We start from the raw sequence: 24,765 nt of genomic DNA, 5'->3' as shown, positions 1-24,765 counted from the left end.
TATTTTAACACTCACATAAAATGTAAGATCCTTATTCCACTCACAACACACTCAACACACTCAACCAGAGACGGACCTACACTTCCCATTGTGGGGGCACGTGCCCCCCATAATTTTTAATTTTTTACTATATATATATATATATATATATATATATTTGTGTATATATTTAATTAAAATAGGGTTAAGTATCAAATAAGCCCTTAACGTGGAAACCCTTATTACATTGCCGACCCTATGGCAAAGGGGGTATCAAATAAACCCCTATCGTAATTAATTTTGAACAATTAAGCCCCCGACTTAACGGAGAGTTAACACCGTTAACTTTCTTTTATTTTATTTATTTTTTTAACGAGCAAATCGTCGAACATCTAGTAGGCGCGGCTGGACGGCTGGTGCACCGACATCACCACCATCTTTCCCCTCGCCGCGAGGCCCCCCAGCGTCGCCATGAGGTGGTAGGTCGCCTTGGCATCGAGCCCCGACGTCGGTTCGTCGAGGACCAGCAGGCTGGGGTCCACCAGCATCTCGTGCGCGATGCTCACCCGCTTCCGCTCCCCGCCGGAGACACCGTGCACGAAGCTGTTCCCAATTATTGTGTCCGCGCACCGCCCCAGCCCCAACTCAGCGATCGCCGCCTCCCCTTCGCCTCCAGTTTCGACCTCCGGCAATAAGAGCAAAAGTCGTCGACGCTCTCCCTCTCTCTTCCCGACTTTCTCTCTCACCTTTCCTAACAGATCGAAACAGGGGGTCAAGGCCGAAAATAGCCGGTAACCTCGCCGGAAATCGCGTGGCTGGGCCTCCCCTTCGCCTCCAGTTTTGACCTCCGGCAACAAGAACTAAAGTCGTCGCCGCTCTCCCTTCTCTCTTCCCAACTCTCTTTCTCTCACCTCTCCTAACATATCGAAATAGGGGGTCAAGGCCGAAAATAGCCGGTAACCTCGCCGAAAATCGCATGGCTGGGCCTCCCCTTCGCCTCCAGTTTCGACCTCTGGCAACAAGAGCAAAAGTCGTCGCCGCTCTCCCTCTCTCTTCCCGACTCTCTTTCTCACCTCTTCTAACATATCGAAACAAGGGGTCAAGGCCGAAAATGGCCGGTAACCTCGCCGGAAATCGCGTGGCTGGGGAAGGAGAGAAGAGAGCCACAGAATAAAATTAAACGGCTGTTAAGTGGACGTTAGGTCTAAGGGTGTAATTGTTCAAAATTAATTACGATAGGGGTTTATTTGATACCCCTTTGCCATAGGGTCGGCAATGTAATAAGGATTTACACGTTAAGGGCTTATTTGATACTTAACTCATTAATAATAAATAATCAATCTTTTAAACTCTCAATCCTCAATACACTTTAATACTTTATTCTCAATAATCAATCTTTTCATATATTGATCAATATATGAAATTCCACTTTGATTATTATGTACTAGTATTCCTACCCTTCACTTACGAGTCTCACTTACTTATTTTTATTTGTCCACGAAAAAAGAACTCACTTCACTTTTTGAACTATTAGATCCTATATTATCTCCTATATTTACCTATATTTTTATTTAAATTTTTAATTAATAATGTACATTTATTTCATTTTTTGTATTAACACTACCCTATAAATTATACATTAATTTTACTTACAACAATTTTAATAATTTTATTAAAACTAGTGTCTAGCGAACGATGAGACTTTTTTTATTTTTTTCTGCACGGATGAAGTAATTTTTTTAACGTATTTTATATTTATAGTTAATTTGTGCCCCCACAATAAAAAAAATTCTGGATCTGTTCCTGCACTCAATCACTTTATTAAAACTCGTGTCAGTCTCAAATGAATACTAAAAATTGGGACAAAGGGAGTAATAATAATAATAATAATAATAATAATAATAATAATAATAATAATAATAATAATAATAATAATAATAATAATAATAATCAAATTAGTAAATTACGCTAAAGTATGAGGATGGGCTCGACATAGGGCTGGCTAGTTAGTACCTACCCGTAAAGTTCAGCCTCAAAGAGTCAAAGGCCATTTAACAAAACGGCTTGGTTGAACGGTCCAACTTCAAATTTAACTAGGCCGAAGCTATGTTTATCAACAATCTATATCCACCTAATTTTTTAGTAAAAAAATATTTTTTTTCTCTTTCACATACATAATTTATAATTCAATAATTTTTATACTTTATCAATAACCCCTTACAATATAAAAAATTAGTCAAAATAAAATATACACAATCAATAAATATACGACATGTGTTATACTAATACATTATCAAAAGTTAAATTTGTAAAGGATGGTGTATTTGGCAGAGGTCGGTTTGCCAATTTAATCAGTTATTCACTATTCATAATTTTATCTTCTTTTTTAAATTATTTGTTTGTCTTTTAGTTGCAAACCTTCATGACCGATTGTGAATAAACAAGGTTTGAGGTCCAAATTCTTCGTCCAAACTCAATAAAATGTTTTACAATCACTGTAGCGTTCATTCAAAATTCATAATAATAGCATCTTACAATCAAAGCACGCAAACACGAGATATACAACAATATGTCGTGAACGACTAGGAACATACAACTTCAAACAACAATTGCAGAAATTTAATACGTACTATACTTTAAATAGTTCCATCATTCATAATTGATAAGTACATTATACATTACATACACAAATATAATATATAGAAGAGTGGGATTCATTAGTATTCTTTGAGAATCTTAGCCTTCTCGACAATGTATTTGCCCTCCTTGTATTTCTGTCGAACATCAAAAGCGGTGAGATAAGTCCAACCCAATTCTTCGCCACATGTGCGGCAGAAAATGTGAGCAATTGTGTAATCACCAGTTATAAGTTGCCTCACCTCCTTTGCCCCAACCACTATATTTTTTGCCTGCCTAAACATATAGGCTTGCCCAGATTTTGCCTATTTCACCATTCAATAATCACCATTACTTTACTAATTATGAGATATTAAGTTAATTACGAGATTATTAAATACGTATTGTAAAAAATATCGGATTTTCCCAAAACACTAACTAAACTGGGCAATACCTTAATCATGAACTATCCTTGTTCAACTATTTCTTTTAGTCTGAAATTCAATAGTAACACCTCAATTATTGTCGATCGATGGAGATGGAAAACTCTGTGTATATGTTGTAATTTCCAACTCTAATTAATTCAACGCGTAATATCTGACCTCTTATAATCAATTCCGTCTATATAGAAAAACCAATACAAGTCAAGGGCAAACGTAAAATTCTGGAACTACATAATCACTCGTTTGATCATGATAATATACTTTTTTTAAGAAACCATGATAATATATTATTTGGATCTAATCAATATCCTAAAATTATTTCTTTACAAAATGCACGCAAAGTTCCAATAAAGATGGTAAATGAACATAATTACTTGCAAGATATTCAAGGTTTGACTAAAAAAAGTTTTGTCAGATCATTCGATTAGTTAGTAAATGAGCCTAGCTGGAACCTGATTTCGAACTCGATAATTTTATCGAGTTAAGCTCAAGCATGACAATGCACGGCTTGTTGAGCTCGCGAATATGCTTGGATTTGTTGGTCCGCGAAGCTATTTACAAACGAATCAAACTCGAGCTCAAGTAACAAATTAATCAAGATTAAGAGCATATTTTGAATATTTTTCGAATTTAATGAGCTCGAGTTCGAACATTATTATACGAATATTAAACGAGTCGAACTCAAACCATGCTCGAGCTCGATAATTGAATGGCGAGTTAAGCTCGGACAATAAATAAGACTAAAGCACTACTACAAAAATGCACATACATAACGCTTCATACATAACGGTTTTTTTTAAACCGTTATAAAAAGTGCAAAAACAAAAAACCGTTATGTATTTCTATCAAAGATAACGGTTAAAACCGTTATAAAAAGTGCAAAAAACTGTTAACTATGATGGAAAAAAATATATATATATATCTAATACATAACGGTAAAAACAATAATACATAACGGTAAGAACCGTTATGTATCACTTGTAAAGATAACGGATATTAACCGTTATGTATGAGCGCAGATACCGTTATCTATACGACTATACATAACGGTTTTTTTACCGTTATGTATGACAGTATCATAGATATCACCACTATACTTATCGGTTTTTTGGTCTCATAGATAACGGATTTTATCCGTTATGTATGAGCGTTTTTGTAGTAGTGAAGCTCGGGTCGAGTTTAAACTAAACTCAGACACCTGAAGGCAAACAAGCCAAGTTCAAGTTAGTGTTAGTATTCGATTTGATTCGGCTCGTTTACGATCCTAATTCCAATTCAAATTCAAAAGAAGAAAGAAAGATGAAAAAATATATGACCACCTTAAAAGTTTTGGATTCGAGATCAACATGCAAGGCAATAGAATTCCTGCAGTTTCTGCAGCTGTAGAGTGGACGGCCTGCACTTTAATCCATCGCCAAACACACCCTATCCCCAAATATAGAAGAAGATGTGGTTACGAGAAATTGAGTATCAATTGTATATAAATATATAGTGTCTGTATCAACTATAGACTGAAAAGTGGTTGGTGGGGAATAAGATAGACGTTGACTTGAGGGCATCCAATTTATTCACGGAAATTATTACTGTTATGAATTACTTGTGGTTGTGGACAATGAATGAGACACTATACTATGGCTTGTGGGTGGGTTCGCAAAAGTTAAAGAGACTCTTTTGACCAAGTTATAGAATAAATTGTCATGTTCATCACCACAGTTTTTTGTATTTTACACTATTTCACTATTAATATTATTATTTTGTAATATTTCTTTTTAAAAAATATATATTATAATCTTTGATTAATTAGCTCTAATTATGAATTATTATTTCAAAAATTAAAAATAAAATAAGATATACCCACTCCGTCCCACCCTAATAGACTCGTTTTCTATTTTGGGACATTCCACTAAAATAAGCTCGCTTTCCATTTTGAATAAAAAAAATGTAAGTGTGGACCACACCACTTTCCTCCTAAAAAATAAATTTCTTAATCTCCGTGTCCAAAGAAGTGAACCTATTAAAATGAAACAAAGAAAGTAAATCCTAATGGAATTAATAAATCCTAATCCTAAATAAGTATCTTAAATTGATATTAAATTATAAAATAATAAAATTTAAGAAAATGAAATGTTCAAATAGAACATAAAGTGGGACAAAAGATCCTACTAGTTTTTTTTTTTAATAAACACCCAAAGGGTGAGGGGTTAGGCAGACCCCCATCCTATAAATAAAATATCAACCAATATTTCATATATGACGCTGGCTAAAAGTGACAACACCCAACATAAATTAGAGGGAAAAAAAAAAAGAAATCTGATTGAACAAAATCATAAAAAATTGTAGTCCAAAAATGACTACAACCAGAGGTCAAATGAGACAACATCATAAAAGAGACAAATAAAAACAAACAAACTATTAACATGAGATCTGAATATAAAGTTAGGATAACCAAGTTGATCCATCTTAACCAGAGCAAGAAAATAACGTGGAACAGAAAAAAAATAAAAGAGAAAAATAAAATCCTAGTTAATGTTGACTATATTATCATTATTGCTGGAAAATAGAGATGATAATTTCATAACTCAAATTTATATTTATTTAGTTTTTATTAATAAATATTTATTGAGATTAATTATTTTATAATTCAATAATAATTTTTATATGGTAATTATTAAATATGTGACTATCAGACATAAAAATATAAAATACATTATAGAGGATTTGCTCCCCTATTTTATGTTGTTTTCCATTTCAGATATAATTTCAAATAGAGGTTATTGTCGGAAAATACATGTAGTTTGTCAATTTTCTGGTTTATAACATGACTTTATAATTTGACAAGAAAATACATCAATTTTCAATTTAATCGCAATTATAACATGACTTTATAGTATGACAAGAAAATTCACCAATTTCAATTTATTCTCAATTATAACATGACCCTATTTAGATTATTTTTCATCATAGATGTATTAATATTTATTGTATTTTATATTAAACTAGCGTCTAACCCGTCGAAATTCGACGAGAATTATTTTATGTCATCATTTATAATTACTTTTTATGTTTTTTTAGTACCATAACATATGAAATAGTTTATATATAAATTATTTTTTAATTAATTTGATATGATCAAATTAAATTAGTAATACAATATTTGAAATAATATTAATCTTAATCACTTTCGCCAATTAAATATAGGTTGTGATAATAGAAATACACTTTTATATAAATATTCATTTGATGAAATTTATAAAAAGTTGATGCGGGATTGAATATTTTAGAAGAAAAAAATATGTAAATTTGAAGTATGATATGATGTACGATTGATGTGTCGCATCTGCTATTAATTGTATATCGATAATATTTACACTCTACGTCCCTCAAACATTTTTTTTCTATTTTGGTTCGTCCCCAAAACATCTTCCTCACCTATTTTTGGAAATAGTTTCACTAATTATTATTCTTACAATTTCACTTTTTGTGGGAATCATTCTCCACTTTCACTAACTATCACTCTTACAATTTCACTTTTTATGGGACTCATTCTCCACTTATCAAATACATAACTAACTTTTATTAAAACTCGTGTTATCCTCTCTTAGGAAGATGTTTGAGGGACGGAGGGAGTATTAAGTTTGTTCAAATTCTTTAAATTTGACGGATAAGAAATAATTTAATTAAACATATGGCATTTGAGTATCATTTTATATGGACCTAATAAGACCAGATAATCATATGAAGCTCTAAAGACCTCATATGACATTTGAACGTCAAAATTTTAAAAACCATATTCTTTGGAGTTTGAAATACCACATTTGAATTTTGAGCATCATCTTATATGGAGCTTGAAGATTATAACTTACTTGTGAGTATCATTTTGTCTAGAGTTTGTGAAACTATAATTAAGTTATGAGAATAATCTCGTTTGAAGCTTGACATGCCATCTCTGACTTTTGAGCACCCTCTCGTGTGGAACTTGAAAAATCACAACTTAGTTTTGAGCATCATCTTGTCTGAAACTTGCCATAACTGAGTTTTGTGCATTATCTTGTCTGAAGTTTGAGGACCATAACTGACTTGTGAGCATCATCTCGTCTAGAGTTTGAAAGATCATAATTGAGTCTTGGTAATCTTGCCTCTTACTTATGAGCATCATCTCTAAAACTTGAAAGACGAAAAATTGAGTTACGAGCATCATCTCGTCTCAAACTTTATACAACATCGTCAAATTTGAAATCATATTCAATCATATATATATATATATATATATATATATCTAGTTAATTATTTAAGTGAATATATCTATATATAAACGTATTATATATATATATATACATATTAATTTGTGAGTATGATGTGATAAACTTAAATTAATATTATATAATAAAATAAAATACAAATATAAATCTTTTTTTAGATATGGAAATTGATTAAAATTTTATAAAAAAAAATAAGAATGAATGAAAATTGAGGAAAATTAAAATAGAGTGATTATACGGCACCACGTATGATATGATTTATTTTGCTATTATATATATATATATATATATATATATATATATAGATTGGGCATAGACATGTATTTTATTTATTTATAACATTTAGTTGAAGAATATATTTTCTAGGGCAAATAGCGTCAAAATCACTATACTTTCTCCGTTTTCGCATATTTCCCCTGACTTTAAAAATTCGCGATAGAATCCTTGACTTTAAATCCCGTTCGCGTTTCTCCCTAAAAAATGACCGGCGATTTATAGAATGCTGACATGGAGTCCGGAAATCCACGTAGGATTAAATTTCGGCGTATTAAGCGACATAGTTTTACTTAATAACGTAAAACGCCGTCGTTTCCGGATCAGAATTTTCAGAACCGCCCTCACCGCCGGCGCCAGCGTCGGTGCCGTCTGCGATTTCAAAATTCTCATCATCTCTTTAAAGAAACACGCCTTCAATTTCTCCAAAAAATTCAAACTCGTCACTTCTATGGCATTTATAGTACAATTAGGGCATCAGTCTTGGCTGAAATTTCTAATTTGCCGTTCAAAATCCACAGAATCGATTGAAAAAATTGAGGGCTTTTTTCTTCAACGATCTGCTTGTTCTCCGCCGTGGGGGCCAAGTCAGCCGTCGTCGAAACATTTCATCACATAAGAATCATCGATTTGGCGGCGCCGGCCTCCGCCATGCACTGCTGATTCTTACCGTCTTCGTCTCCAACGAGCTCCTCCAATTTGCTCAGGGCCTCGAGATTCTTCGATCTGCTCCGCCGGCTGCCCGCAGTGCGGATGAGCTTGATGACGGCGGAGCGGTGGAAGGGGGACTTGGGAGTCGGGATCCTATCGATCCCGCATTTCACATTGGCGATGCACCACGCCTGAATAAGTCGCCGGAGCATGTGGTTGGGAGTCAAACCGGCGGATTTGGACAGCGGCAACTTAGTAACCGGGAAAACGACGACGTTTTTGGCTGATTTACGTGACTAAGCAAACTTAGTTAGATGACTCAGCAAAATAATGCCACATAAATGACACGTCATTGTAGTTACTCGTCGGAAACTTTATTAAGGGAAAATTACGAAATTAATCAACGGTCAAGGATTCTATCGCGAATTTTTAAAGTCAGGGGAAATATGCGAAAACGGAGAAAGTATAGGGATTTTGACGCTATTTGCCCTATTTTCTAAAAAATGAATTGACATTTGAATTGATTGCTTTTTGTGGATTAATTTATTGGTATACTTTATTTAAGTTTTAGTCACACTTGGAACAATCTCAATTAAGTGGATATAAGGATTCCTATTCTGGATGCCATCATTTTATTAAGTTAAATTTTTTGGGTGAAAAAAAGATGGATTGTGAGGCATGATGAGTTCTTGTTGGTCATTGAGTTTATATATATAAGAAAAGTTGGTATGAGGTTAAGAGGGATTTCAGGCGTTTGAAAATAGACGAATGGACCATCGAAGTGCTAATGTGTTTTAATTTGACTGAAAAAATAGAAGGCCGTGAGTTATATAATGGTTCCGATAATCAAATTGATATGTAGGATTTATAATTAAATGAATATGTTGGATTTATCTAATAGTTTTATACGATTATTTAATAGTATAGATTTTATCTAATAGTTTTATACGATTATTTAATAGTATAGAATTTATCTATAAATTTATAGGGGTAATTGCCTGTAAATTCCTAACGTTTACACGGAATTGGTTTTTGCACCTTTTTTTTATTATTTTTTTCTACTTTTAAATACATAACCTTTCGTTTTTGTCTCGAATTTATCCGGTGATCGGTTTTTTCTCATGCCGGCGCCGGAATTGACACTGTGGCAACCAGAATTGACACCTAAATATATTTTTTACATGTGGCAAAAAAATAATTAAAAAAAATTCCAAATCATCATCTTCCCCAACCTAATTCACCTCTCCCCCCTTCTTCCTTCTTCCCCCTTCCCCCACCCACTGCCGCCGCCGCCATTCACCGCCCCCTGCCTCTCGACGCCGGTCGGATATCACTCCACCGGTGTAGACTTTGTAGACGACCAAAAATCCCAGGTCGTGACCACCCGCTCCACTGGATCTCGCTCCACCGCCATGGCATACTCCAGCCGTCCCCTCCCCAAACCTCGCCGGCCTTCTCCTCCCCCTCCCCAAATCTCGTCGACCTCCCCTCTCTGAAATTTCGGCGACAGCAGCGGCGAAGCCACCGCCATCGTCTCTCCCTCAAACCCCATTTCGACACTACAACCAAAGTCCTAAATCTCCAAATCCGGCCCCCACCTCGGCACCGCCACTTCCCCTCCCCCTCCCCAGACCGCAACGGCCAAATTCTTCCTCAACAGACGGGCAACAGTCAATAGAGGCACCTCCGCCTCCGCCTCTCTCCCTCCACACCAGCACAACTCTCTCTCTGCCGCCCGCACCAACATATCCAAAATCTAAAAACTTAGAAAACCAAAAATTTGAATTCACCATAAAATTGCATAATTTCAAAAACTCAGACACTGAATTTCGTGCGCCGCGTCGCCGCTGAAGTCCGAATTTCAGAGCTTGGATTCGAAGAAAACAGAGGGGGCTCGACTCTTCTCCCTCAAATTGTGTGCTTCTGTTTGGGAGTGGCGGTGGAGGGTGGAGGGTGGGGGAAGGCGAGGGGGCGGCGGTGGTGGTTATGGCAATGGGTGGGGGAAGGGGAGGTGGCGGCGGTGGAGGTGGCAGGGAGCGGCGCCGGGTGGGGGAAGGGGGAGTTAGGGTTTGGGGTGGGGGGAAGGGGGAAAAGACGATGGGGGGGGATTTTCCTTTTCTTTTTCTTTTTAATTTTTTTCCATATGTCACAAAAGTGCGACCATGTTAATTTTCGGCTGCCACCTCATCAATTTCGGCTGCCACAGTGCCATTTTCCGACGCCGGTGTAAGTAAAAATCGGTCACCGGACAAATTTGAGACAAAAATGAAAGGTTAGGTATTTAAAAGTAGAAAAATAAAAAAAGGTGCAAAAACCAATTCCGTGTAAACGTTAGGAATTTACAAGCAATTACCCCAAATTTATATGATTATTTCATAGTTTTTAAATGTAAAAATTGATTAGAAATGTACAAATAAATAAGAAGGAATGAGAATTGAGGAAAATTAGAATGAAGTGATTATACGATGCCATGTACTAACGTAGTTATATAATGGTTCTGATAATCAAATGAATATGTAGGATTTATAATTAAATGGATATGTTGGATTTATCTAATAGTTTTATACGATTATTTAATAGTACAGACTTTATCTAATAGTTTTATACGATTATTTAATAGTATAGAATTTATTTATAAATTTATATGATTATTTAATAATTTTTAAATGTAAAAATTGATTAAAAATGTATAAATAAATAAGAATGAATGAGAATTGAGGAAAATTATAATGAAGTGATTATACGATACCACGTAGGATATGATTTATTTTGCTATAATATAAAAATTGATTATAAATGTATAAATAAATAAGAATGAATGAGAATTGAGAAAAAATAGAATGGAGTGATTATACGATGCGACGTAGGATAAGATATATTTTGCTATAATTTATAGATTGTTATGTATAAAATATTGTTAATTAATTGATTAATGTTTATAATGATTAATTATTTCATAATATATATATATATATATATATATATATATCAAGATATTATATTGATGGTTTAAAAATACACACAAATGCATATATATATATATATATATATATATATATATTTGATTTTAATTATCTATTAATATATTACATATATAATAAGTATTTATTTATTTAAATTATGAAATTATAAAATATTAGGACCAATAAATAATTTAGGTACATATATAATAGAAGCTATGTTAAAAAGTAAATAATATTATATATTATTTACATATAGATGCATAGTTATCAAATATATATGTATATATATATAGTATATTGTGAGATGAAAAGAAAATTTAAAATATATAATGTATTAAACTTTGATATTATTATACTAAATTAATTACAAGGTCATGTTATAATTGAGAATAAATTAAAACTTGGTGTATTTTCTTGTCAGACTATAAAGTCATGTTATAATTGCGATTAAATTGAAAATTGATGTATTTTTTGGTCAAATTATAAAATCATGTTATAAACCAGAAAATTGACAAACTACATGTATTTTCCGACAATAACCCCTTTCAAATACATTAATATAATTCTATCAAATCTAACACAATAAATGAGATCATATGATTCATTAGGTATGCTTTTGAGTCATCTATAGGATTAGATTTTAGAATAATTTATGTTTATCCTAACCATGCGAGCCCTAAGATTGAAGGGAATTAACCTTAGACATCTTGTCCTAATATACTTCTTACATTAGCGTATTTAAACTTATATTGACTTGCATCCCCTGCGAACTAAGGAAAGGGCTGATTATTCTCCGTTGCGTTCAAGAGGAAATTCAGAATCCAAAACCCTACTTTCCACCAATTGCATAAAGATTTTGAAAACAAATATGGCGGATGCTTATTGGAGGTACGGCGACGGTAGGCAGCAGGCGGCTGCGCTTCCCCCGCACATGGTGAAACGACCCCGTACTGATTATGGTATGTCTCTATTTAGTACTTTAGTACTTTATAACTCATGCGTTGTGTGCGTTATGCGAATCGGCCGTTTATTTTGGGTGGATGACGGCGGAGCTAGGGATTGGTTTTGTTGTTAATGTATGTTCTTTCTCTACCTTGTATTTTTCGCTTTATTGGAATCTGTAGATTTGGGTTTTGGAGTATGAGAATGATGCATTGACGAAGAAGTGGTATACAATTGATCTTTGATTTAGGAGGTGTTTGTTATAAGCTCTTGGAGCTTAAAAGATGTTTCAAGAACTTATAAGATATAGTTTTTAAGAGCATATAAGTTGTCAAACTGTTTAGATAATTAAGCTTATAAGCTAGAGAGTTAGAGAAAGAAAATATTTGTTGGAGAGAAAATTGAAGAGATGTAAAATTAGAATGATATATGATGAAAATAAAAAATCATACTTGAGTTATTTTGTAAAACGAGTGTTGCTTATAAGATATTGAGAAAATAAGTTGGGGAGAGGAACTTATTTTTATGGGGAGCTTATAAGCTCTTAGGAGCTTATTTTGTCAAACACTTTGAAGGAGCTTATAAGCTCCTAAATACTCCCTCCGTCCCATTGATAATGACTCATTACTTTTCGACAAGGTTATTAAGAAAAAGAGTGATTAAAGGATAAATGTGCTAGAAAGTGGTGGAACCAACAACTTTTTGTGAGAGAAGGTTTCCTTTTTTAGAATAGGCCATTATCAATGGGATAGATGAAAAAGAGAAGTGAGCCATTATCAATGGGAGGGAGGGAGTAGGTTCTAAGCTGTTTTAAAGAGTTTATAAGCTCACCAAAACACCCTCTTAGTTTAGTTTATTTCAACTAAGTGACAAGCATGATTTGTAGCAGTAGCAATTCTGTTCCTATATGTATGGAGGTGTAGGAAATAGCTTAGCTGATAAGTTATATTCTTTTGAGACGTTTGTCATGACTTGGTGATTCAATTTGTGGTTTCCATGTAATAGCTTTAGGTTTTCCATTTGTTGGTTTGTTATTTGGTTTATCTTTATTATGTAGAGATGCCTAGTGGACCTGACATGTCCAGCTACTATGCCCGTGACGAGGACAGGGCGGGACTGCGTGTTGTTAGAGATACGGACACCATTAATGCATCATATGATCGATACCTTCGCAGTGCGGTATGCACTTTGCTTCCTTCTTAGTTTATGATTAGTGCGGCCAAACATGTTAAATTGTTAAGCTACACGGGCTGCATTGAATGTATTATAACTGTTGTTCAACACACCAGCAAATGCCATCATACGCCAGTGAGTCTGGACGATCTATGAGCAGTGGACTCGGTGGACATCATCATGTTGACGATCCACGTGTGTTAGGAATGGGAGGTTCAGATGCAGCAGCAGCTGCAAAAAGCCGATCTATGGGAGGACGGCCTGAAATTCCTCTTCCTCCTGATGCTAGCAGCACTTTGTTTGTGGAGGGCTTGCCTGCGAATTGCACTCGCAGGGAAGTTTCTCGTATCCTTTCTATTCTATAGGTGTTTGCTTATTATATACGTTAGTAGTTTTCTTCCTTTACTCTGGTTTGCAGATATATTTCGCCCATTTGTAGGCTATAAGGAAGTAAGGCTTGTAACTAAAGAATCAAGACACGTAAGAATGACTTTATTTTATATTAGAATGTTGTATTTATTTCCATTGTTGTCTTTTCTAGTCTAATGATATTTAAAATTGAATCTGTGCAGTCTGGTGGTGATCCCCTGGTGCTTTGCTTTGTTGATTTTCAGAGTCCAGCTCATGCAGCCACGGCAATGGATGCTTTACAAGGTAAGATTGACTAATGAGTTCCCTAGATAATACTATTGTTGTTGGATTAGATGCATCTTAGTCATGTCATCACCTTCCCTTCCTTCATATATTAGCTTGGAATTATCTTTTTAGTCCTGGGGAGGATGAATCTTTAAGAGAGGGAGCCTGGTTTTGACTTTTTGTGCTATGGAGGTTATGGGCTTTGACCATTCTACGTTACACAACCAGGGTTCTTTTAGCTTCAAGGGAATGGAATTTGATGGGAACCCGGGGAATCAGGGATATTGGTTTTACCTTAAACAACTTTGCATAATGACCTCTTTATTGACTCAATAATTAATTGTATTGAAGTAGTCTGACCATAGAACTTCATAATTACCTGGAACTACATCCGCACAACTTCTTACTCCTCCCTTGAGACGTTCCGTAAAAAGTGACCTGTGGATTTTCCCCAATTAAAAAGAGACTGTGTTGGAAATCATCATGAATACAGTTGAGAACTTGTGGTTTAACAGCCAACTGCTCCTTCTGCATGAAGATTGACGCATTGTAGTTGTGGATTTTTTTTTATTTTTTATTTTTTTTGGAATGTGCTCTTATAAGCCCTAGTCTGGCAAAAGGCAAATGTTGAATTCCACAGCACCTCTGAGTTGTCATGGTTTGAGGATTTTATATTTTGGAAATTATAATACTGAGATGGCTAGAATAATCTTGATTTGATGTACTCATTGCGTAGCCTCTACAAAGCAGCCAGGCTTCTGCATGGCCCCGATAATGTACCTAGGCATTTAGCCCGCCTCTGCAAGTTTGTTATGTGGATTTAAGATGCAGATGAACGATATTCTGGGTTTTTTTTCTTCTTAAAATTAAGCAGAAAAGTAGATGGCTGGAATTCTTTGAAAAATGTATTACGATTGTTTGGAAGTCATTCTGCAAATGATCTTGCTTTGGTGGACTTACTGACGCATGTTGGTGGTTTTAATGTGGCTATTACCCGATATAAAGACCTAATCAAATAATATAGCTTTTTTATCTTCAAATATCAACGTTGTCAATTTATCCATGTTTTTCTTTAGCAAAGAAATGTTTCAGTCGTCAATGAATTAATGGGGCTTGGCTGTCATAGTTGCATTATGATTAATAAATGAAAACCTATTGTAATCTATAAACTGAAGAATACTCTTGCTTTAACCTTTAACTTTTGATGTACTTCATATGAACCTTATATCAAGTTTCTATGTCGCCACAAATATCACAAAATTATTGATTATTGAAGTACTAACATATTTTTACTTGGATAATGAGAGGGAAATCAACGTGGTTTATCTACTAAATGAAGTGGTACATTGGTTTTCTATATTTGCATTTGAATTATAGAGTAATGCAGATTTGATCCTATCTCGAGGTCTCAGAGTGAATTCACACTGTACCTTTTGAACAAGATGTTATTCCATTGTTAAATTCCTGGATTCGACTGCACTAATAGTTTTAACGGGCATATTCGAGAAGTAAGCTGTGATAATTAAGCGATATACGAATCCGTGAACTACTTGTGAACTGACGTCCCTGGTTTCGTTGTAATTCGAAGCGACGCTGGTTGACACCATAAAACATCGAGCTAAATCTTGCAGGTTACAATTTTGATGAGCATGATCGTGAATCAGCACACTTAAGGCTCCAATTTGCTCGCTATCCTGGTGCAAGGTCTGGGGGTGGGCATCGTGGGAAACGTTGAGATTGAGGTTGGACAGGTGAAAATACTATTCATCCGCGCTTGACCATTTATTGTTAGTGGACGTCGGGTTTTTCTGAAAGTCGTTAATGATCAATTAAACGCTCTAAACATGAAACAACGCTTCTGTGTAGGACCGGTTGAGTGACGAGTTTTACACTGTGTCTATCGCTGCGTTGGAGTTACGTGAGAGATATGCAGATGCTTCGCTTAGGACCCGGGGTTTGCGCCAGTTGAAGTTTTGTGAGAGATATACAGATGCTTCGTTTAGGACTCGGGGGGTTTGCGCCAATCGGGACATTTTGCGTTTAAGGCTCTTTGTCTTAGCATTTCCCTTTTACTTTGGTTTCATGTCTCCCTTATTTATTAGTGTACTATGTTGCTATATTTAACCACGTTTTACCAATTGCTACTAATTTTGGAGGCTACCTCCTAAGCGAAGGTGTAATAGTGTTCGTCGGTGTAAAATCATCATCTTTAAGGCCCGAACCTTGCTTTCAAACCATTGTAGCTCTTACTTCCCATCCTGTCCGTGTAGTTAGAACAGTAGAAAAAGTTTTCAGAATTTTCTTATTTGAATATCTGTGTGTATTTATTGTGTTCAAGATCTAACTATTGTAAGAACCTGTTTATTTATTAACATCCTATTATACTTTTGATTAGATTGAAGGATATTTTTTTGTATGAGCTTTTGGTTTTCATAGACCTTAACTTTTCATCCTCTCATCTGAGTAGTGAAAATTGTTGTTCTTTTACTAAAATGGCAACGAGGAAAAACTTCAAAATGGTTAAGGTAGTAATTGATAGTGGCATTTGTGTTCCCGAGGTTCCTTTATCATATGAAAAAGCTGCGTGTAGATGTGTAATGCAATGTTTTTGGGAGAGATGAGCTGCAGCTGCTAGGTGCTCACCTCAAATTATAGGGATATCTTGTTTCTTCTTTTTAAATTATAGTACGATATTGCTTAGTGTTATCATTGTCGCTAATGCGTCTCATTGCCACTTCCTGTAGTGTATACGAAAATTTCAGGTATTTAGTATTCTGAGATTTAGTTTTCGTGAATAATGATTCTTTGAGCGACAGAATAGTAGAGAACGTGAGTTTCTTAATGATTTCTGTAGGATTAATGGCGTGTTTGGCTGAGTTTATAGGCTCTTGAGAAGTGTTTGGTAACATAAGCTCGAATAACTTATAAGAGCACCTGCAGCATAGCTCGACCGAGAGGCTCGAGCCGGCCCTCGGCGGAGAGAGCCCGGCTCGTTGGCGAAATGTAAGGTGCACCAGTAAAAACTAAAGGGGTTATGGCTAAAAAACTCACTAACTTTGGAAAAAGTTGTAATTTTTACATGAACTTTCAAGTTTCAATCAAACCAAAAAAATACATAAATTTATATTTTTGTTGTAATTTTCACCTGAGTTTGACTTTCGGCGAAATTAGAGCTTAATTGGTAGTATTTAGAAGCTCGAAGGTCTAAGATGACAAAAATTAATATTTGACTTAATTTCGACTGTCAATTAAGCTCTAATTTCGTTAAAAGTCAAACTTAGATGAAAATTGCAATAAAAATATAAATTCATGTATTTTTTTTGTTTGATTGAAAGTTCAAGTGAAAATTGCAACTTTTTCCATAGTTCGTGTAGTTTTTGGCTATAAACCCCCGTCTCCAAAAAAACTAATAATGAATTTTTGACCGTTTGTTCGTTTTTTTTTTAAAAAAATTTGTTAAATAGCAGTCGCAATTTTTTTTTTTTGAAATTTTGACGGTTCGATATTTTTTTTTGTTAAATAGCCTTGCAAACCAACGATTTTTTCCTCTATTGTTTTTAACCTATTATCTCATGTATTTATCTCTTATTTTCATTCATTTTTCACACCATAACTAAATCTAAACTTATTCGCTGTTGCTTCTTCTTCTTCTTCTTTCAATTAAGTTTCGTTCTTGTTCTTTCTCCTAAAAATAATGGAACGTGATTTCAACAATTGGTTCACCAACCAAATTCACCATCGACCCCAACTTCTTCTCTTCTTAGCTTTCGTCATTTTCTCAAGCATCTAATGCTTTCATCCCTCAAGGTCTTGAGGCTATGAACTTGAACAAAACTCAATTGGTTCAAGATGACAAAGTCGCTGAGATTTCTGTGCTCCTGAAAACAACGAAGTCACGTGCCGGCTCGCGTTGTGGGTGACTGAGCTAATTTGCTCACTATGGGTCGAGGCGACCCACAATGCTATTAAAGGTGCTGATCAAAAGGCACTCGTGTATTGGGGAGAAATCACAAGGCGCTTCAATGAAGGTTGTCTTTCTGGCACCCCGGCACGCGACAACAAACAAATCAAGTTTCACTTCTGACGTGTGCAAAAAGACGAGAAAGTTTGGGAGGCCAATTACTAGAAATGCCGAGCTACATGGGGAGCGGCATTAGTGATGACCAAATCACCTAACAAGCCTAAGAAATATATCTAACCAACACCGGGCTCCTTTCAAATACTTCGAGGCATGGCGTGGCATATTCTCTGCAAATCTCAACGATTCGCCTCCATCGCCGACGACGTCTATTTGACGAAGCGCGCGAAAAATACCTCTGAGGGAGTACATGATGACATCCTTCGATTTGAGCGTCACGACTAGGCTTATAAGCCAAAAGGCAACAAAGCGCGACAAAGGGAAAGATAAAAAGATTGAGTCGTAGTCGGCAGTCTCAGACAAAGGAAAGTACGTCAATATAATGAAAGAAGTCGTCGACAAGCTCCACGATTACTATAAACGAAGCACGAACAAGCTGATGCCCAAATTATTAGCCTCAATACTTCGCAAATGGGGCTGACTCAATTAGTCTTTTATAAGGCGATTGTGAGGAGATCGTAAAATGTCATGGATTCAATTTGTAATTTTTAAAAATATATTGTAATGTAATTTTAATTATTGTAATTTTTTTCTATTTTAATTATTGTAATTTGTTAATTTAAATTTAATTAAAATATATAGAAACCCTTGTAGAGTCTCCCATTGTGGAGGGAGTGACTTTATGATGTGGCCCACCTCTATAGAGCCCTCAAGGGGGCTCTCCATTATAGTTGCTCTAAGCTCTTCAAAAAATAAGTTACTTAATATCAATTTATTTTTTTTATAATCTTATAAGCAACAATCATTTTACAAAAATAATTGTATTGTGATTTGTTATTTTAATCATATATTCTTTCAATTTCATTTCTCTTTAATTTTCTTTATGTTAATTACAAATTCTCTCTCTGGCTTATAAACTTAACTATCCAAACACTTTGAAAATTTGTAAATTCTTGAGATATTATATCTTATTATAAGATGTTGGAGATTATAAATTCTTTAAAATAAGCTAAGGCAAACACTCTCTAGATGTTGGTAGTAATTGTGTATTTTCTTAGTGATTTATGTAGGATTAAATGTTGGTAGTGATTCTTTATTTTCTTATTATATCAATCAATCTGATAATGGCTTTTGGGTATGGTAATTTTGGAACTGTAAGTAATCTGGTGAATTTGTGGCAAGTCGTGGGTGGATTATCCATATGAAAATGAAAAAATGAATAACAAACCTCGGGGTATTCAAACTGGTTTGCAGTGCAATGGAAATATAATGATACATCATTGTATATGAATGTTTGAATAAATTACAGATATTCATTTGACTTTGTAAATCACTCGTTTTTCAAAATTTCTCTCCATGTATTATACTAGTAATCAACTCGAGGTGGCTTTTAGAGACAATGATATAATTAGATACGATTGAATTCTCAACAAGGTCTAGCAACAGTGCAAATCCCACACAAACTGTATATTGCTTAAGAATTTGATAGAGGCCGAAGAAAAGGGAAAAAGATAACTGAATATTGCCGTATAATTTTACCAACTTGATTCATTGTACATTTGTACTCGCATTGATATTTTTCTAACTTTTCCAGAAATACTTTGATATTTTACATTGATTGTTCTTTCGTCAAATCCCAGATTACTACAACTGTCAACCAACAGATGTATCTGTCTCATTTAGCGTCTTTCTCCTGCCGCAAAATTGAATTTGGACTGTAATTTGTGGTGAAGTAGGCTGTCTGAGAAATTAAAACAAGGGTACCCGAAAAGAAGCATATGAATATGAAGAAGTAAATGAAGATTTTAATCTAATTTGTACTAGTAGATAACATGATACAAGCCAAAAAGAAAGGTGCTTCATCGTGGCAAATCATGATCAGAACACAACAATTTATTTACAAACACATGGCTTGTTGGCTGTTTTGTCAATAGCCGGTCTTAACTCACTGTTTACTTGAAAGAATGATCCTCTTCTGCTCTGCGTTTCATGTGCCATCGAAAAAAGAAGATTGCTCATTCAATACGTTGAGCTGAGCAAGTATTTTGGCAGCCAAAGATTTTGTAGTACTGCTTCCTCTCTGAGTGATATCCACTAGGGACATTTGCGCTGATTTACCGTATTTCGTCTTGAAATCCACGAGTCTAAATATCCGTTGTAACGCTCCTAATGTTTTCTCCTGCAGACTGCTGCAAGATGAAGTTAGCAGCTTGATGATTGGAACTATTGCGCCAGCTTCCTCGAGCACCTTGCAGCCATTTTGCAGTTGCACACCTTCAATCAAAGTCAAGATTGCATCCAACGAAGCTTCACAAGCCGAGGCATCTTGTTCCCCGAGTAGCATCACGAGTGGCCTCACAGCACCTGCCTCCAGAAGGCAGAATGATGTCTCGGTGCTGCAAATGCCCAAGTGGACAGCACAGATACCTTCAGAAGGTGCAAAGCAGCAGCTGAGGAGACTATTGGTTTTCACTGGTATGGTCAGTTTGCTAGAACTTTCTGATAGCTGCTTTAGTGAAATGGCTGCGTTTCTTTTCGTAGGAGGGGCTCCAGAGGCTAGCAGTTTCACTAGAACAGGAATGATGCCTGCTTCAGCCACTCTCTTCTGCTGTTCAAGATTTGAGGTGGCTGTAAAACGGCAAAGGGCTTCAGCAGCATTTTCGACCACCTCTTTTTCGTTTTTGAGACAGTCGAAGATGACTTCAAGTGCACCACACTGTGAAAGGTCCTGAGACATCTGAGAATTGTGCGGGAGGCGAGAGATTATGCCCATGGCAGCAGCTTTCTCATCTTCACTATCAGAAGTCTTGATGATTCTGATCAGTGTTGTGATGCACCTCCTGTTCACATGTTCCTCGAAAGTCTGATGATCGCCATCTTCTGTCAGATAACAGAGCAGTTTCACAGCATTTGCCCTCACAGCAAGGTCGTCAAGCTCGCATAAATGGACCAGTATTTTTACAGCAGAGATCTGTTGAATAACAATATGAAACGAAGATATGCTATCAGCAATTCAGCATCACACATTGGCTTCTAATATTTCATGTGGAAAAAGGGAAAACAGACTATGTTGATTTGAAAGATGAATTTGCTGAAGAAACAGTAGTTTTCAAAACTGGAAGTCTACCTGTCTCAACTCCCTCCTGACGTCCAAACCAGAAGGCGATCTGCACAGGGCATGGAAGGTGAGGAGAAGTGTTTCCTGCATTTCAGGCCCGGTATATGAAACGAGAGAGAATAGCTTGAAAATATCTTCTTCAGTTTCCATAAGTCGAATCTGATCCTCAGAAGCTTCCATGGATGCTGTGGACATTGCCAAATGCATGATTGTCTTTGCCACATGTAGGCGCAGTTTGGATGCCGCGTGGCAAAAGAGCAGTTCAAACAGCGGGGTTTTGGCTCCTTGCTTGATCAGTTGCAGGCCATTCGGTGCCACACCTGATAGGTTCTCTAGAGCTCTAACGGCTGCTGATTTAACCTCTATATCGTCAAGCTCAAGCATCTGAAGAAGAGCCTTTAGTGCTCCACCTCTAGAAAGACACTGCTTGTCGTGATCAGTCAGCTCAAGATCGGCTAATGTATCTGCCATGATTACTTGTATGGCCACAGATCCTGCATGTGCATCAAAATTTATTATAAATGTAGTGATTATCTTCCACTTTTTGTAGCAGGTAGCACGACTGTACCTTCAAAAAGACGCTGCAACAGAGGCCCAAAGAATTTCGCCCTTGCCATCCGCACGACGTTCTGATCAAGAAAAGCAAGAGTGTCGAGAAGCTCTTGGGCGTATTTTGAAGCTTGAGCATCATCACTGTTTGCTAAAGTGACGAGAAGAAGTATGCCGCCCTGCGCGTCTCCAATGAGATTCCTTACATTCACAATTCTCGAAAGTTCCAAGATCAACTGCAGTGCCAACATGCTTTCTTCAACTTTACGTGCAAGCGAGTAAACAACGTACGTGATGCTGTCTTTAACATTAGCAATGGCCTCCTGACACAAGTAAGTTCCAATGCTGTGAGCATTTGTCATTTATCAGTAAAATCAATGTAGCTTTGACATAAACATGAGTTGAATGAAATCTTACCTTGTTATCATCACTATCCTTTGCAAGGGAACACAGAATGGCTAAAGCATGCAATCTGATCTCACTGTTTTTAGCATGAAGAAGAGCTGTAACTATCGGTATGTAATCCTCCATAACCACCCATTCCCGATGCAGCTCACTTTTCTCACATAATTCACTAAGTTTCTTCAAAGAAGGAAGCACTTGTTCTTCATCCCTCGACTGTATCTCAGGTTTCATGGAAGCAATAGTGATCATGATGTTCCTGTTCTTCCACTCCTCAATGGACTGTCGGAGAGTTCTATTGGGGCGTACAGACAGTTTGGTCAAGGGGGTCTTAGTCAAGGGACACAAGCCATTCCCCAAAGCTAACCACTTCTCGATGGCCTCTCTCTCAAACGTATAACCCGATGATGTCTCTACTGGATCCCTCATGATATCCGCAGTGATGGGACAGTAAAATGATTGGAGAGGCTCCAGCAGCTGTCTCCCCAGTGAGTTACGTTTGGTGAAGTACTTCATCTCCTTCTCCTTTGGAGTAGTAACCACATCTGCATTTTCGAGCAGTAGAATGATCTGCTCCATTCGAAGCGCCTCGTTTCTTGACTGTATATCATTCTTGAAATTCTCAAACTCCTCCTTCAGATCATTCTCTTGAGATGGAATCCCCAAAGATTCAGCAATGAGAAGGAGCAGATTGCTTGCAAAAGATCGGTCAGTAGTCCTGTCTTGTACACCGGTTTCAATCTTGTGCAGTATCTCCTCCTCCATGGGAGAGAGGTGATACTGAGCTTCTTCCATATTCTTGCACAGATTCAGAAGCCATTGATTCGTCTGGGGCGAGACATCCAAGGATGCCAACGGGAAGAGCGCCATAGCCCTACTCATGCTCTTGCTCGTGCTCTCCATCTTCTCCACAATCTTCTTGCCGCTCAAGAGGAGGTAAATCTTGTTGCCATTGCTGCACTCTGCAGCCAGTTGCTTAGCTGCTTCGACTTCCGATTGAAGGCCCTCGAGAGCCCGGTTCACGCTCTCGGAGTTCTTCACTTTGAATTTGGAGAGCTCTTGCAGGAAGATGGCCGTTTTCTCGAGTGAAGCTGAGAATTTCTTGAAATTCTCCTTGTGCACCAAGGCTTGTCTTGCCAAGGCTACTGCTTGAAGCATGGATTCAGCTGTGTCGACGAGAGACCTGTGGTTTTCCATACCACTATTCACTTTCTGAGCATCAAACCTCTAGAGGATTGAATTATGGCTGTCACTGAAAAATCAACAACAGCAAAATAGAAAGAGACCAAGAAATTGTTGCAAAAATTTGTACCTCTCTTGGATCAGAGTCGATGGTGGCAATTGGAATTTCTGTATGGCTGAAATTTGCGTACGCGGTTTTGGAGAAAAGTGTGTTTTTTCTTTGTTTTTGGAAATTTATGTTTTGAAGAAGCTCTGTGATCAGTAGTATTGACATCTGAATTCTCAAGTATGGGAGTCAACGTTTGAGTCAATGGTGACGATTTTTCATGTCTTCGCAAATCTCCGATGATATCTTTCTTTTCATACGTATGTTTGAGCATATTATTATCGACTTTATGTACAATTTACACATGCCCACGGTCCACCCCTCATTGGGTCTTTGCAAGCCCTTCACTAATCAAACAATAGTCATCTGCTCAATTAATTAAGGGGTGGGTTTTGGCAAATAAAATCACGAACTATTTTAAATTTGTAATTATAATATGATTTTTGAAGTGTGGCGAATTAAATCACCATCTTTTTAATTTTATAATTCCATCCATCTAATTTTTTTTCGGTCGCCAGAAGGTTGAAATGGAGCTTACGGGGATTAGTAAAGAATATGTCTTTTTTGTTAGGCATAAACGATGCCGTTTCGTACAATTTCAATTAAAAATTTCTTCAAATTATAAAGGCATTGTATATTATATTTGCACCATAATTTTCAATATCCAATCATTTATAGAAAATAACGTCGTAACATGAATATTACGTGGCAAACTAATCCACGTAAACTCCAACTCAACAATCCGACAACCGAAAAAAATTGGGGGGACGAAATTACAAAAATTGAAAAGGTGGTGATTTAATTTGTCACACTTCAAAAGTCACTTTAAAATTGTAAATTCGAAATAGTTCATGATTTTATTTACCAAAACCCCATTAATTAAAAGCAATCATTATACACAAAAATTTGGGTACAATCGGTTGTACCGTACAATCGAATTGCATCCTGATCCACATCTTAACCCGAATCTGCATCCTAACTCAAACCGTGTAAATGACACTATTCGATTATACAAATGACACTGCCTATAATTGACACTATTCGATTATACAAATGACACTGCCTATAATTGACACTATTCAGTTATACAAATGATACTGTCTCTAATTGACACTATTCGGTTATACAAATGACACTGTGTATAAATGACATTATAACATTGTAAATGACACTATTCGGTTATACAAATGATACTATGATATTTTAAAATATTTTAGTGTCATTTGTATAGCCGAATAGTATCAATTATAGGCAATGTCATTTGTATAATCGAATAATGTCATTTACACGGTTAGTGTCATTTGTATAACTGAATAGTGTCAATTATACACAGGTGCGTCTACCTTCTGACGCGAGTCGCGACTCCTACCTCTGACCTCCCTCCATCCGCGATAG

General features: G+C 36.1%; 2 protein-coding genes and 1 long non-coding RNA gene across 5 annotated transcripts; 1 reads left to right on the top strand and 2 right to left on the bottom strand.

Annotated features, from left to right (window-relative positions):
- Positions 1-2,461: 2,461 nt before the first annotated feature.
- On the bottom strand, positions 2,462-4,621 carry LOC130993356 (uncharacterized). The gene is made up of 2 exons (XR_009091644.1): positions 4,358-4,621; positions 2,462-2,921 (listed from the first exon to the last, which is right to left on the bottom strand). It is a non-coding gene; the product is annotated as an uncharacterized LOC130993356 (long non-coding RNA).
- A 7,178-nt stretch (positions 4,622-11,799) lies between these two features.
- Positions 11,800-23,595, top strand: LOC130993355 (RNA-binding protein 1-like). 3 transcript variants are annotated; one of them, XR_009091643.1, is made up of 10 exons: positions 11,860-12,143; positions 13,184-13,305; positions 13,416-13,644; positions 13,718-13,779; positions 13,872-13,953; positions 20,199-20,488; positions 20,529-21,610; positions 21,682-22,012; positions 22,125-22,195; positions 22,310-23,595. XR_009091643.1 is itself a non-coding variant. In XM_057918211.1 (7 exons), exons 1-6 carry the CDS (start codon positions 12,053-12,055, stop codon positions 15,668-15,670), a joined length of 690 nt encoding a protein of 229 aa, XP_057774194.1. In that variant the 5' UTR covers positions 11,800-12,052; the 3' UTR covers positions 15,671-15,686; positions 15,802-16,329. The 3 variants fall into 3 exon arrangements, 1 of the variants encoding a protein (XP_057774194.1); XR_009091642.1 differs by having other exon boundaries at positions 11,842-12,143; positions 20,199-21,610; positions 21,685-22,012; XM_057918211.1 differs by lacking the exons at positions 20,199-20,488; positions 20,529-21,610; positions 21,682-22,012; positions 22,125-22,195; positions 22,310-23,595 and adding exons at positions 15,567-15,686; positions 15,802-16,329 and having other exon boundaries at positions 11,800-12,143.
- LOC130993353 (U-box domain-containing protein 43-like) lies at positions 19,799-23,279 on the bottom strand. The gene is made up of 4 exons (XM_057918210.1): positions 22,098-23,279; positions 21,700-22,003; positions 21,141-21,625; positions 19,799-20,984 (listed from the first exon to the last, which is right to left on the bottom strand). The coding sequence occupies exons 1-4, from the start codon at positions 23,277-23,279 to the stop codon at positions 20,001-20,003; spliced, it is 2,955 nt and encodes a 984-aa protein (XP_057774193.1). The 3' UTR covers positions 19,799-20,000.
- Positions 23,596-24,765: the final 1,170 nt, after the last annotated feature.

This window comes from Salvia miltiorrhiza, chromosome 7 (genome assembly GCF_028751815.1).
Source record: "Salvia miltiorrhiza cultivar Shanhuang (shh) chromosome 7, IMPLAD_Smil_shh, whole genome shotgun sequence".
Taxonomy (NCBI): domain Eukaryota; kingdom Viridiplantae; phylum Streptophyta; class Magnoliopsida; order Lamiales; family Lamiaceae; genus Salvia; species Salvia miltiorrhiza.
The sequence above is the reverse complement of the archived record's forward strand: the minus strand, read 5'-3'. Positions and strand labels throughout refer to the sequence as shown.